General features: G+C 41.7%; 1 protein-coding gene across 1 annotated transcript in view; it reads left to right on the forward strand.

The window, feature by feature from the left end:
• LOC126456748 (Down syndrome cell adhesion molecule-like protein Dscam2) overlaps window positions 1-15,989 on the forward strand; it is a 660,038-nt gene that overhangs the window by 412,480 nt on the left and 231,569 nt on the right. The window contains exon 14 of the mRNA XM_050092498.1: window positions 1,086-1,262. Within this exon, the coding sequence (XP_049948455.1) occupies window positions 1,086-1,262 (177 nt within the window). The remainder of the gene's footprint in view (window positions 1-1,085; window positions 1,263-15,989) is intronic.

The following is a 15,989-nucleotide window of genomic DNA, read 5'->3' on the forward strand; positions in this document are numbered from 1 at the left end:
CTTAACCCCATGCGATTTCTCTCTGCGGGGTTATGTGAAAGATTCAGTGTTTAAACCTCTTCTACCAAGAAACGTGACAGAACTGCGAGCTCGCATCAACGATGCTTTCGAACTCATTGATGGGGACATGCTGCGCCGAGTGTGGGAGGAACTTGATTTTCGGCTTGATGTCTGCCAAATCACTAAAGGGGCACATATCGAACATTTGTGAATGCCTAAAAAAACTTTTTGACTTTTTGTATGTGTGTGCAAAGCATTGTGAAAATATCTCCAATAATAAAGTTATTGTAGAGCTGTGAAATCGCTTCAATCATTTGTAATAGCCCTGTATTATTTGAAGTCTCCTGAGTGAGCGCGCCATGTTTCCGCCACTTCCGACAGATAGCGTAGCAGCAGGACAGTTTCAAACTGACGTCCGTAGGTGATGTATGTTACAAACAACGTGCCGTCATTGAATTTCTCACTGCAGAGAAATAAACTGTGGGGAATATTCACAAACGCTTGTGCAAAGTCTATGGAGAATCTGCTGTCGAAAGAAGTACAGTAAGTCGCTGGGCACGGATGGTGCTGCCATTAGAAGGCGGTTCGGCGGAGCTCCACGATTTGCAACGGTCGGGTAGTCCACCCACAGCTGTCACACCTGACACGCTGTAGTGAGCTGACGTTGTCGTTCGCGAGGACAGATGCATTACGACTCAGCAATGGTGTTACATCTGTGAATCAGCAAAGGAAGTTGATACAGTGAAACAATGGCTCCGCCACCAGAACAAGGATTGCTAACGACAAGGCATACACACCCTTGTTTCACGCTGATGGAAGGCCGTAGAACAGGATGGAGATTACGTGAAAAAATAGGGTGTGCAGATAAAACTCCATTCTTTCGTGTTTATAATTCTCATTATGTTAAATAAATAATTGTTGAAGAAAAAAAATCGGTGCATTACCTTCTGGACAAGCCTTGTATTTCAACTGTTATCAACATGTTATTTAGCCCACATCAAATTAACTGAGAAACATACTTGTTAATTTTCCTTTAAAAGAATGCACAAATGCAAGTATTCGAGACCGTTTCCATTTTCTTTTAGGTGGAAAAACGACCGATTTCCAACCACTGGTCCACACTCCACCACACGTTAAACTGTGGGAAAATGGAACGTTGTCAATACAAACGGCATCCTCGGACGATGAGGGATTCTACCTATGTCGTGCTGACAATGGGATTGGTGATGGCATCAGCAAGAATGTACAGGTTTCAATCAATGGTAAGAGAATTTTGCTAAGGGATATTTTCTTGTACAAATCTGTTTGATTTTCACGTTTATCTTTGTACTGCACACTTACGAATTTGACTGTGAAAAGCTGGAGACACAAAACATGTTCCCAAAAAAGAGCTCGGTATTACTTTGAAACAGATCATGTGAATAATATACATATTGCAGTTTTATCAACGAAGGACGCCGGAAGCTGCAGTATTCAATAGGCAATAAACATGCTATTTAAAGTCGATAATGTTAAGGAAAAAAGAAAAAAATTGTGAACATCTACGTCGTGTATAGTAGTGTCGAAGTTAAATCAATTGTAGTTATGAATCATTGGGTTCAGTTGCAACGAACATTTATGAAATAGGAGAAATTGACCTAAAATGACAAGTGCGCTAAAATGGCATCATCTCTCGACAGCAGGGTTAATCAGAAGAAGTTTGTATGCTATTTCCTTGATGCTTTTGAACAGGGTGGCCTACTTGAAATGTTAAAACATCGTACCAGTCTCTCAAAATTATAGATTTTGAGTCATGATTACCGTACATCATACAAAAAGTTAAAGCAAGCGCACAAATTAACTACTACCAGTAGTAACAGTAATAATAATAGGAAATTTTATACTTTAGATCGCTAAATAATTGGGTAGTAGTAGTAATAGTAGCGGGCGTCATAATAAATCAAAGGGGGGGGGGGGGCGGCGCACACTGCATGCGCAGAACAGATTTTTCAGCGTTCTGCGCATTACGTCAGCGTCGAGAAACATCTCAGTTCGCGCGCGCTCGTACATGAAGCGACTAAGTTTTGTGTTGTTTATTTTCTTGTTCTATCGAGTTTATTCTTTCTGTTAGACGTTAACAATGCGAACTGTGCTGTGGCTGTGTGTGGAAACTACAATCAGAAGTCTGTCATAAGTTCCCCGAAGACCCTGAAACATCTGCTCGGTGGGTACAGCTCTGTAAAGAAATGATTGTATTAACTTTAATTTTAAAGAAGCCCATTTTTACGTGATCTCCAAGCCGAATTATTGAAACTTCAGCCAAAGAAGGCCTTAAAGCCGACTGCAGTTCCTACATTGCATCTTACTAAAGCCATTTCTTCTGCTGCTGCTTCATCCTCTGTCCACCAAAGGCGTGCAAAAGAAGACTCTGAAATACGTACACGTGCACTTACACGCTAGCTTCTTTGTCACCGAAGAAAAAGAAAGCAGATCAAAGCACAGAAACAGACTTACTGAGAGAGAGAGAGAAAACAGCGTTTAATAGCTGAAAGCAATGCATTGAAGACGATAAACAAATTACTGTCTGATGCATTAAACAGACAGAGGAAGTGAAGCCAAGTCCTCCAGTGTCGACAAAGTGTTAGAGTGATAACTGAAGTACAGCAAGTTTTATAAAAATGATTTACGGACACACAAACTAAATGTCTCATGAAGTCCAAGACGAGTACACGTTGAAGTCAGGAAGACGTAAGCAAAGCCTTGCTTCTGCGCTCTCTGTCCAGGAAAACTTAACATTTATTTGAGAAACGTAAGGGTATACCATTACAGGGATTTTCTACGTTAAAAAGATGGATTTCTAATATTTTTCGCTGTTTTCCTGACGTTTTGACGGATGTGATGCACTTCATGACTAAGCAAGCAACAAGCTTAAGCGAAGCCGAGAGGCTGCGCATGCTGAGTTTTGATGAAATGAATGTGCACAGTCCCATATGCTACGACCAAGAAACCTACATCCTGTACGGGACACATAGTCAGGTACAGGTTGTTACAGTTTATGTGGAACCTGGAAGCAACCTATGTATTACATCTACATAGATACTCCGCAAGCCACCGTGAGGTGCGTGGCGGAGGGTACCCTGAAGCACTACTTGTCATTTCCCCTCCTGTTCCATTCGCAAACAGATCGAGGGAAAACCGACCGTCTGTATGCCTTTGTATGAGCCCTAATTTCTCGTATCTTATCTTCGTGGTCTTTACGCGCGATATATGTCGGTGGGAGCCGAATCGTTCGGCAGTCAGCCGCAAATGCCGGTTCTCTGAACTTTCTCAGTAGTGTTTCCCACTTGGGTTCCCGAAGCATTTCCGTAACACTTAAGTTTTGTTCTAACCTAACGGCAACAAATCTAGCAGCCCTTTTCTGAATTGCTTCGATGTCTTCCTTCAACGCATCGGAAGGACGATGGTTCCATCCCGCGTCCGGCCATCCTGATTTAGGTTTTCCGTGATTTCCCTAAATCGCTCCAGGCAAATGCCGGGATGGTTCCTCTGAAAGGGCACGGCCGACTTCCTTCCCTAATCCGATGAGACCGATGACCTCGCTGTCTGGTCTCCTTCCCCCCAAAAACAACCAACCAACCAATCTTCCTTCAATCCGACCTGGTACGGATCCCAAATAATCGAGCAATACTCAAGAATAGATTGCACCAGCGTCCTATATGCGGTTTCCTTTACAGATGAACCACCGCTTCCTAAAATTCTCCTAATAAACCGAAATCGACCATTTGCCTTCTCTACCTCAGTTTTAATATCCTCCTTCCACCTCATATCGCTTTTCAACGTTATGCTCAGATATTTAAACGACTTGACTGTGTCAAGCTGAACACTATTAATACTGTATGCGAACATTACACATTTGTTCTTCCTGCTAATCCGCATTTACTTACATTTATCCACATTTAGAGCTAGCTGCCACTCATCACACCAACTGGAAATCTTGTCTAAGTCGTCTGGTATCTTCCTACAAACAGTCAACTTCGATACCTCACCGTACACCACGGCATCATCGGCAAACAAGCGCAGACTGCTGCCCACCTTGTCCGCCAAATCATTTATATATGAAAAGAACAATTTTGATACGATGATGAATCTGGATTTGCTGGTCAGTACCATCAGAGAGACGCAGAAAGTGGGATTTGTTGTAGTTGGTATTGTTATCTGATTTGGGAAGTAAAAATGGGTAAGTGTAGAAGGAATTCCACATCGACTACACAAACACGTACTTCATCAACCCTAACGATGAAACGAAACGTGTCTGGGTATTTGCTGATGTACCACATATGTTGAAAGTTTTGAGAAACCATTTTTTGGATGATAATTTTTGATTAAGCTATGGAAAAACAATAACATAACGCATAATCGAGCAGCTGCTGGTGAAACATAATGGCGAGTTAAAACTCTGCCCTAAACTTACTACTCATCATGTGACAGTTTACGGAAGGGATCGACAGCGCGTTCATCTTGCCTGCCAGCTCTTTCTTTCGTAATGCCTGAATAAGAAGATATTATAGATTTTTTTTAAGTTGGTAAACGACACGTTTAACGCCATCAGTTGGAGGATACCTCTTCGCAAGCGACCAGTTTCAATTTTATTTTATTTATTTACTAGTCAAGTTCCGTAGGACCAAATTGAGGAGCAAATCTCCAAGGTCATGGAACGTGTCAGTACATGAAATTACAACACAAACGTAATAACAGATAAAAATAAATGTTCATGAACCTTAAAAAAGTCAGTCCATAAGTTTAAGTAAACGCTATCAGCAATACAATAAAAATCAGCTTAATTTTTCAAGGAACTACTCGACAGAATAGGAGGAGTGACCCATGAGGAAACTCTTCAGTTTCGATTTGAAAGCGCGTGGATTATTGCTAAGATTTTTGAATTCGAGTGGCAGCTTATTGAAAATGGATGCCGCAGTATAGGCTACTGCACACCTTTTTGAACAAGAGTTAAGGAAGTCCGATCCAAGTGCAGGTTTGATTTCTGCCGAGTATTAACCGAGCGAAAGTTGTTTATTCTTGGGAATCAACTAATATTGGAAACAAGAAACGACAATAAGGAATATACGTATTGAGAGACCAATGTCAAAATACCCAGACTCGTGAAAGAGGTCGACAAGAGGTTCGTGAACTAACACCACTTATTGCCCGAACCCCCCGTTTCTGAGTCAAAAATATCCTTTTAGAATGAGAAGAGTTACCCCAAAATATAATACCATACGACAATAGCGAATGAAAATAAGCAAATTAGACTAATTTTCGTGTTGAACGATCAGTCACTTCTGATACCATTCGAATAGTAAAAATGGCAGTATATCACAGTAAGACTCAGTTTTTACAGTTTCTAACACACAATTCAACAAAACCTGACGTTTTAATTTCACTGAATGGGCATATGATTAGTGAAACTGAACAGTTCAAATTTCTAGGTCCTCAGATAGATAGTAAGCTGTCGTGGAAAGTCCACGTTTAGGATCTTGTTCAGTGAGAAGTATTTGAAAACCAGGACTGGTAGTCACTCCATCTGATCCTTTCAACAACTGATCAGGCAAGTTGGTGTCTGCCTATAAAAAGATATTATACACTATATCCCCTCAGCGTTGTCTTGAGCATTCAGTTCACCACAGAATCAATAATGTAGTTCAGAGTTTTAGTGACTATCAAAGGGAATTAGTACATCACTGAGTAAGCACTGTTCACTTTAAGAAGTTCTTTACACTGAAAGAAACATAGTCAGCCAGCAAATGCATTAGAAATTTGTTGCTGTGAAACAAAATTGAATGTGCAACAGAACTGGAATCCTGTTTATTTCCATGTTTGACAGAATTGTGTTATCAGTGTACTGTGCCATATAATGAAACCAGGAAAACAAATTTCTGAATATAGCATATGGCTACAAACATTTTCCTTACATATGTTTTTAATAAACAACTAGCCACATACTTTCCATTAAAGACATATGCTGCAGCTATCTCCATGTTATCCTATGTGGTTAAATTTCTTTAGAATAGAATCTTTATTTGCCTTTCAATATGTTTTCCATACAATTGGCATCATCAGTGTGTTCAATACTTTTTTTAAAAATTACAATAATTATTATTGTACATAATTGTACCTGTGCAGGGCAAGCAGATACCATGCTAAAGTAATATTGATAATACCACAATTATTCATTCACAATAGTAATAATAATAATAATAATACATCATAACAGTTAAATATACAATAGTATCAAGATATATTTATGGTACAGCTTACGTATACATGTAAAAAGTCTTTGCTGGTACGTTACTGTCACAAACATATATGTATAATTCACATGGCAGTTTTTTGTTTCATGTAGCATATCTCTTTTGTGTCACTGTTTAGAAACTCATCTAGTGAGTAATATGGCGTACATTTGAGCCACACTTCTATTGTCTGCTTAAAGTTATTCATCGATAGTTTGCTCACAGCTTTTGGGAGTTTGTTATTAAAATTTAAGCTAAGGTGTTTATGGCTCTTTTGTGTAAATGTCAGCCTTGTGTATGATAGGTCTATGTTACTATTATTTCGAGTATTATGAACATGCACTTCAGATCTTAAGTTATAGTTCTTTACATTCTCTTTAGCTTACATCAAACAATTATATATGTATATACTAGGTAGTGTCATTATCTTTAGTTCTTGAAAATGGTTTTTGCAACTTTGTCTTGGCGCTAGTCCTAAAATGCACCTGACTGCTTTCTTCTGCCACTTGAAGATGGTATTTGAACCCACTGAGTTACCCCAAAGATGTACCCCGTATTGCAGTTGTGAGTGGAAAAAAGCAAAGTATGTGGAGATTAGCAGATTTTTACTGATAACGTGTCTCAGATTGTGTAATAGAAAGAGGGTCTGAGCAAGTTTGCCACATAGATAATTTGTGTGTCTGTCCCATGTAAGTTTTTGATCTATATGTAAACCTAGTAACTTGAAATTTTTTTGTATTCTGTTCAATTGGTTTCAGGGTTTAGCTGTAAACTTGTCTGAAATCCTGTATTGGAGATATTTTGTGTACCTTGATGGTCTGTTTTGTATTCTTCATCTCTTTGAGTTTGTCCATATAATCTTACATCACCTGATCTGCAGAATTTCTCATAGGCTCCAGTGTGTTAATTTTTTCTTTCAGACTGTCCACTGGAACCCTAAATCACACAGACAATGCAGAAGCTCAAAGCATATGTCCAATGTCTTGTTTTCATTGCATCCAGTTCCATTACTCCAGTGAAAACTAATATATTTGATATCAGTGAGGGTTTACCCTGATTTTGCCAAACATAGTAACTGATGCCCAGTTAGAAATTGATGAGCAACGTGATTAAATAGTTGTAGAAATGGCACAACAAATTTTGAAAAAGAATTTAAGAAATAAGCAGGTAGGTACTCTGTAGAGAATGATCTGGTGAAGACAGTGTCAGCACCGAAGCATACTGGTGTGGGATTTGGGTCTGCTTTGGGACAGAGTATTGAACTCACTTCAATTCTTTTATCATTAGGGTTAATTTGATGTTGGAAAGGCTGCTTCTATCAGATATGGGGCCTTACATTTGTTTGATTCCTGTAGATATTACCTGAAGGTGGGTTTACACTGAGTGAGATATTCACCTCAGCAGGAAAGGGAAGGGAAAACTGGGCCAACAGCAGATAACATAAAGGAGGGCGGTGAGGGGGTGTGGGGGGGGGAGGCACTCTCAAAATGTTAAAATATGAGTGGCTATGGGTGTCAGAGGGTTACATTTCTTAGGACGGGGAGGGGAGAAAGAAAACAAAATATAGAGGGGTCTGAGTTGAAAGACACTTTAAATTTGAAACAATAGTTAAATAGCAGGCCCATTTGAGCATACAGCTTCTGTGTAAACAGCTCTTAAGAGAAAATATTTAGCAAAACCAGAATTTTTCCCGTAAGCTGTACCTCAGCTAATAAAAAGTATGCAACATCAGTTATCCTCATTACACCAGAAGTAAAACTGATGAACTACTCAATTATCAGAACCTGCCTCTCTGAAGATGATGTGACCACTGGTACAGATATTTTACATGTTTCATGGTTTAAGTTGCCTTCTTACTTCTGTAGCTTGATGTGGAGAGAGGAAGGGCTGCCACACTTTTAGAAATTGCTTTAAACTCAAGAATATTGATATCGATGAGTTCTGATTAGACCCAAATCTAGAAGCATTCCATGACAGACCCCTTTATAACAGTAACTATATATGGAGCACCTGCAGGAAATTATAAACTGTTCATAACAATATTATGAAAAGGAAAGTTGCTACTCGCCATATAGCAGAGATGCTGAGTCACAGATAGGCACAATTATAGCTTTCAGCCATTAAGGCCTTCATCAACAATACACACACACACAGATATATATATATATATATATATATATATATATATATATATATATATATATATATATATATATATATTTTCTAAAAACAAAGATGATGTGACTTACCAAATGAAAGTGCTGGCAGGTCGACAGACACACAAACAAACACAAACATACCCACAAAATTCAAGCGATCGCAACAAACTGTTGCCTCATCAGGAAAGAGGGAAAGACGAAAGGAAGTGGGTTTTAAGGGAGAGGGTAAGGAGTCATTCCAATCCCGGGAGCGGAAAGACACCTTAGGGGGAAAAAAAGGACGGGTATACACTCGCACACACACACATATCCATCCACACATATACAGACACAAGCTGACATATTTAAAGATATATATTAATAGAGAAACATTCCACGTGGGAAAAATATATCTAAAAACAAAGATGATGTGGCTTACCAAACGAAAGCGCTGGCACATCGATAGACACACAAACAAACACAAACATACACACAAAATTCAAGCTTTCGCAACAAACTGTTGCCTCATCAGGAAAGAGGAAAGGGGAGGAAAGATGAAAGGATGTGGGTTTTAAGGAAGAGGGTAAGGAGTCATTCCAATCTCGGGAGCGGAAAGACTTACCTTAGGGGGAAAAAAGGACGGGTATAAAACTCGCACACACACACATATCCATCCACACATATACAGACATAAGCATACATATTTAAAGACAAAGATTTTGGGCAGAGATGTCAGTCGAGGCGGAAGTGCAGAGGCAAAGATGTTGTTGAATGACAGGTGAGGTATGAGTGGCGGCAACTTGAAATTAGTGGTGATTGAGGCCTGGTGGATAACGGGAAGAGAGGATATATTGAAGAGCAAGTTCCCATCTCCGGAGTTCGGATAGGTTGGTGTTAGTGGGAAGTATCCAGATGACCCGGACGGTGTAACACTGTGCCAAGATGTGCTGGCCATGCACCAAGGCATGTTTAGCCACAGGGTGATCCTCATTACCAACAAACACTGTCTGCCTGTGTCCATTCATGCGAATGGACAGTTTGCTGCTGGTCATTCCCACATAGAATGCGTCACAGTGTAGGCAGGTCAGTTGGTAAATCACGTGGGTGCTTTCACATGTGGCTCTGCCTTTGATCGTATACACCTTGCTCTTCAATATATCCTCTCTTCCCGTTATCCACCAGGCCTCAATCTCCGCTAATTTCAAGTTGCCGCCACTCATACCTCACCTGTCATTCAACAACATTATTGCCTCCGCACTTCCGCCTCGACTGACATCTCTGCCCAAACTCTTTGTCTTTAAATATGTCTGCTTGTGTCTGTATATGTGTGGATGGATATGTGTGTGTGTGCGAGTGTATACCCGTCCTTTTTTCCCCCTAAGGTAAGTCTTTCCGCTCCCGGGATTGGAATGACTCCTTACACTCTCCCTTAAAACCCACATCCTTTCGTCTTCCCCCCCCCCCCCCCCCACCTTCCCTCTTTCCTGATGAGGCAACAGTTTGTTACAAAAGCTTGAATTTTGTGTGTATGTTTGTGTTTGTTTGTGTGTCTATCGACGTGCCAGCGCTTTCGTTTGGTAAGTCACATCATCTTTGTTTTTAGATATATTTTTCCCATGTGGAATGTTTCCCTATTCATTTATATCATTAATTTGAACCCAACAATTACGTTTGTTATTGTCACTGTTGCATTTCGAAATCTTTTCTGTCATCTTATTTTCTCTTTTTGTTTGTGCCAGTAGTTTCATTTTGTATTCACCTTCTCCTTTTTACCGTAATCTACTATACAATTTTATCCCGCCTATATAGACTCAATAATACGTCACCCACTTCCAAACCATAACCAAAAATTTTTTTCCGCTTTCAACACTACCGCTGCTATAAAATCCACCATTTCTAGTTCACAAACAGTTCATTTCACCTATTAAACAACCTTTTCGTCTAGTTCTGATAACTTTCGTTTTATTTCCATTTCCGTTCTTCCCACATCACTGATAATTTTTAGCCGCTTCCCACAGGTTTTAACGTCATTATTTCTTCGCCAGACAATTGTTAGCCTCATTTTCATAATCTGCCACCACAAAACCACTCTTTTTAATACATTTACACGCCGTTTTTTCGAAATTTTCCCGAATCTCTCCATCCTTTAACGTGTTTTGGCGACAACACAACCACCTAACCTATGTGCACATCGTTGTCTACCAACCCAAGTTCACCACAGGATCAACATAGCCCAGCTTTAACCAACACTTTTTCGCCTTTTTTCACAACAGATCTCCAGTTACTTTCTCCAGTTATTTTCATTTTCATCTCAACCTCATGTTACACTTTCCACATTCTAATACCATGTCACCCTCACAACACCCCCACAACGACCCCAGTAAGTTTTATTTACATTCCCTCCGCAAACATGCCTTCACCCTAGCCAGATTACGCTCGCATATTTTATTTTCTCAGGCTTGTCTGACATTTGGGATTACCCCCAAAGGCCTCACACTTAAAGTTCCCATCTCTGGCTGCAACCCTTCTTTCCATCAGCCCCTATACCAGTTCCAAACTGAACAATCCATTGCCGTCACCCACCTAATCCTTCACCTACGCATCAACTCAGCCAATGAACACACCCGTCAACTCCTATCCTTAATAAAAGTCCTCAATCTTTCCTCTCCCACATCCACACTGGCTGTTCAGGGCATCCTCCTACAGGCCAACCGCAAATTAGAACAGCATGCCACCCTTCACCTCAAAAAACTATCCAATCTCCTGGTTTCCCACCTCCGGAAAGGCAACTCACTCACCCTTCACAACCTTTCCAGCAAACCTCAACCTCCTCTCATTGCACACAAACCCAGTCTCTCTCATCTACTCAACCTCCCACTTCCAGCTCCACTCCCTCCAAAACCTCAAAATTCCAGCCAACACAATCTGGAACCACAACACCCTAATTCAGTAGTTAACCTTTCCTCCAAACCTCTCTCCCAATCCGAAACCTCTGTCTTATCCAAAGGCCTCACCTTCAGTCCCACTCCCAGATTCAACCAAACAGCCCTCGTCAAAGATTTACTGTTCTACACCCGTACTCTCTGCTGGAAGTATCACTTTGCCACGAAGAAAAATGATCCTAATCCTACTCCTAATGATCCAACTCCCCAAGACACTATCCAAATTGAACCCTGCCTGGAACAGTTCCGTCCTCCGTCACAGCGGGACCCACCTCTTCTTCCTCAAAATCACCCTCTCCAAACCTTCCAGGAATTTCTGACTTCCAGCCTTGCCTCTCAATCCTTCTTAAAAAACCTTAATCCTACTCCCAACATCACCACTGCTGAAGCCCAGGCTATCCGTGATCTGAAGGCTGACCAGTCCATCGTCATCCTTCCGGCGGACAAGGGTTCCATGACCGTGGTACTTGATCGTCGGGAGTATGTGGCTGAGGGACTGCGTCAGCTTTCAGACAACACCACATACAAAGTTTGCCAAGGTAATCCCATTCCTGATGTCCAGGCGGAGCTTCAAGGAATCCTCAGAACCTTAGGCCCCCTACAAAACCTTTCACCTGACTCCATCAACCTCCTGACCCCACCGACACCCCGCACCCCTACCTTCTACCTTCTTCCTAAAATTCACAAACCCAATCATCCCGGCCGCCCCATTGTAGCTGGTTACCAAGCCCCCACAGAACATATCTCCGCCTACGTAGATCAACACCTTCAACCCATTACATGCAGTCTCCCATCCTTCATCAAAGACACCAACCACTTCCTCGAACGCCTGGAATCCTTACCCAATCCGTTACCCCCGGAAACCATCCTTGTAACCATTGATGCCACTTCCTTATACACAAATATCCCACACGTCCAGGGCTTCGCTGCGATGGAGTACTTCCTTTCACGCCGATCACCTGCCACCCTACCTAAAACCTCTTTCCTCATTACCTTAGCCAGCTTCATCCTGACCCACAACTTCTTCACTTTTGAAGGCCAGACATACCAACAATTAAAGGGAACAGCCATGGGTACCAGGATGGCCCCCTCGTGCGCCAACCTATTCATGGGTCGCTTAGAGGAAGCCTTCTTGGTTACCCAAGCCTGCCAACCCAAAGTTTGGTACAGATTTATTAGTGACATCTTCATGATCTGGACTCACAGTGAAGAAGAACTCCAGAATTTCCTCTCCAACCTCAACTCATTTGGTTCCATCAGATTCACCTGGTCCTACTCCAAATCCCATGCCACTTTCCTTGATGTTGACTTCCACCTGTCCAATGGCCAGCTTCACACGTCCGTCCACATCAAACCCACCAACAAGCAACAGTACCTCCATTATGACAGCTGCCACCCATTCCACATCAAACGGTCCCTTCCCTACAGCCTAGGTCTTCGTGGCAAACGAATCTGCTCCAGTCCGGAATCCCTGAACCATTACACCAACAACCTGACAACAGCTTTCGCATCCCGCAACTACCCTCCCGACCTGGTACAGAAGCAAATAACCAGAGCCACTTCCTCATCCTGTCAAACCCAGAACCCCCACAGAAGAAACACAAAAGTGCCCCACTTGTGACAGGATACTTTCCGGGACTGGATCAGACTCTGAATGTGGCTCTCCAGCAGGGATACGACTTCCTCAAATCCTGCCCTGAAATGAGATCCATCCTTCATGAAATCCTCCCCACTCCACCAAGAGTGTCTTTCTGCCGTCCACCTAACCTTTGTAACCTCTTAGTTCATCCCTATGAAATCCCCAAACCACTTCCCTACCCTCTGGCTCCTACCCTTGTAACCGCCCCCGGTGTAAAACCTGTCCCATGCACCCTCCCACCACCACCTACTCCAGTCCTGTAACCCGGAAGGTGTACACGATCAAAGGCAGAGCCACGTGTGAAAGCAACCACGTGATTTACCAACTGACCTGCCTACACTGTGACGCATTCTATGTGGGAATGACCAGCAACTAACTGTCCATCACATGAATGGACACAGGCAGACAGTGTTTGTTGGTAATGAGGATCACCCTGTGGCCAAACATGCCTCGGTGCATGGCCAGCACATCTTGGCACAGTGTTACACCGTCCGAGTTATCTGGATACTTCCCACTAACACCAACCTATCCGAACTCCGGAGATGGGAACTTGCTCTTCAATATATCCTCTCCTCCTGTTATCCACCAGGCCTCAATCTCCGCTAATTTCAAGTTGCCGCCACTCATACCTCACCTGTCATTCAACAACATCTTTGCCTCTGCACTTCCGCCTCGACTGACATCTCTGCCCAAACTCTTTGTCTTTAAATATGTCTGCTTGTGTCTGTATATGTGTGGATGGATATGTGCGTGTGTGTGCGAGTGTATACCCGTCCTTTTTTCCCCCTAAGGTAAGTCTTTCCGCTCCCGGGATTGGAATGACTCCTTACCCTCTCCCTCAAAACCCACTTCCTTTCGTCTTTCCCTCTCTTTCCCTCTTTCCTGACGAAACAACAGTTTGTTGCGAAAGCTTGAATTTTGTGTGTATGTTTGTGTTTGTTTGTGTGTCTATCGACCTGCCAGCGCTTTTGTTCGGTAAGTCACCTCATCTTTGTTTTTATATATAATTTTTCCCACGTGGAATGTTTCCTTCCATTATATATATATATATGAATTAATAGAGGGAAACATTCCACATGGGAAAAATATATCTAAAAACAAAGATGATGTGACTTACCAAACGAAAGCGCTGGCACGTCAATAGACACACAAACAAACACAAACATACACACAAAATTCAAGCGTTCGCAACAAACTGTTGCCTCATCAGGAAAGAGGGAAAGACGAAAGGAAGTGGGTTTTAAGGGAGAGGGTAAGGAGTCATTCCAATCCCGGGAGCGGAAAGACTTACCTAAATATGTCTGCTTGTGTCTGTATATGTGTGGATGGATATGTGTGTGTGTGCGCGAGTGTATACCCGTCCTTTTTCCCCCCAAGGTAAGTCTTTTTGCTCCCGAGATTGGAATGACTCCTTACCCTCTCCCTTAAAACCCACTTCCTTTCGTCTTTCCCTCTCCTTCCCTCTTTCCTGATGAGGCAACAGTTTGTTGCGAAAGCTTGAATTTTGTGTGTATGTTTGTGTTTGTTTGTGTGTCTATCAACCTGCCAGCGCTTTTGTTTGGTAAGTCTCATCATCTTTGTTTTTAGATATATATATTTGCGTGTATGTGTGTGTGTGTGTGTGTGTGTGTGTGTGTGTGTGTGTGTGTATTGTTGACAAAGACCTTAATGGCTGAAAGCTACAACTTTAAGAGTCTTTTTGTTGTGCCTATCTGCGAGTCAGCATCTCTGCTATATGGTGAGTAGCAACTTTCATTCACATAATATTGTTACATTTCATCCCGGATTTTCGATTGTTTGATTAAACTGTTCATAAATCATCTAGAAGCTCCATTGGCCAATTTGACAGAAAACAATTGTGGTTTCTGGTAATTTTGACATGTTGTTGTTGTGGTCTTCAGTTCCGAGACTGGTTTGATGCAGCTCTCCATGCTACTCTATCCTGTGCAAGCTTCTTCATCTCCCAGTACCTACTGCAGCCTACATCCTTCTGAATTTGCTTAGTGTATTCACCTCTTGGTCTCCCTCTACGATTTTTACCCTCCATGCTGCCCTCCAGTACTAAATTGGTGATCCCTTGATGCCTCAGAACACGTCCTACCAACCGATCCATCCTTCTAATCAAGTTGTGCCACAAGCTCCTCTTCTTCCCAATTTTATTCAATACCTCCTCATTAGTTATGTGATCTACCCATCTGATCTTCAGCATTCTTCTGTAGCACCACATTTCCAAAGCTTCTATTCTCTTCTTGTCTAAACTATTTATCGTCCACGTTTCACTTCCATACATGGCTACACTACATACAAATACTTTCATAAATGACTTCCTGACATTTAAATCTATACTCGATGTTAACAAATTTTTCTTCTTCAGAAACGCTTTCCTTGCCATTGCCAGTCTACGTTTTATATCTTCTCTACTTCGACCATCATCTGTTATTTTGCTCCCCAAATAGCAAAACTCCTTTAGTACTTTAAGTGCCTCATTTCCTAATCTAATTCCCTCAGCGTAACCCGACTTAATTCGACTACATTCCATTATCCTCGTTTTGCTTTTGTTGATGTTCATCTTATACCCTCCTTTCAAGACACTGTCCATTCCGTTCAACTGCTCTTCCAAGTCCTTTGCTGTCAGAATTACAATGTCATCGGCGAACCTCAAAGTTTTTATTTCTTCTCCATGGATTTTAATACTTACTCCGAACTTTTCTTTTGTTTCCTTTATTGCTTGCTCAATATACAGATTGAATAACATCGGGGAGAGGCTACAACCCTGTCTCACTCCCTTCCCAACCACTGCTTCCCTTTCATATCCTTCGACTCTCATAACTGCCATCTTCCCCGAGGTCGGCTTCTATCAGTTTTTCCATTCGTCTGTTAAGAATTCGCTTTAGTATTTTGCAGCTGTGACTTATTAAACTGATAGTTCAGTAACTTCCACATCTGTCAACACCTGCTTTCTTTGGGATTGGAATTATTATATTCTTCTTGAAGTCTGACGGTA

Source organism: Schistocerca serialis, chromosome 1, assembly GCF_023864345.2.
Source record: "Schistocerca serialis cubense isolate TAMUIC-IGC-003099 chromosome 1, iqSchSeri2.2, whole genome shotgun sequence".
NCBI lineage: Eukaryota > Metazoa > Arthropoda > Insecta > Orthoptera > Acrididae > Schistocerca > Schistocerca serialis.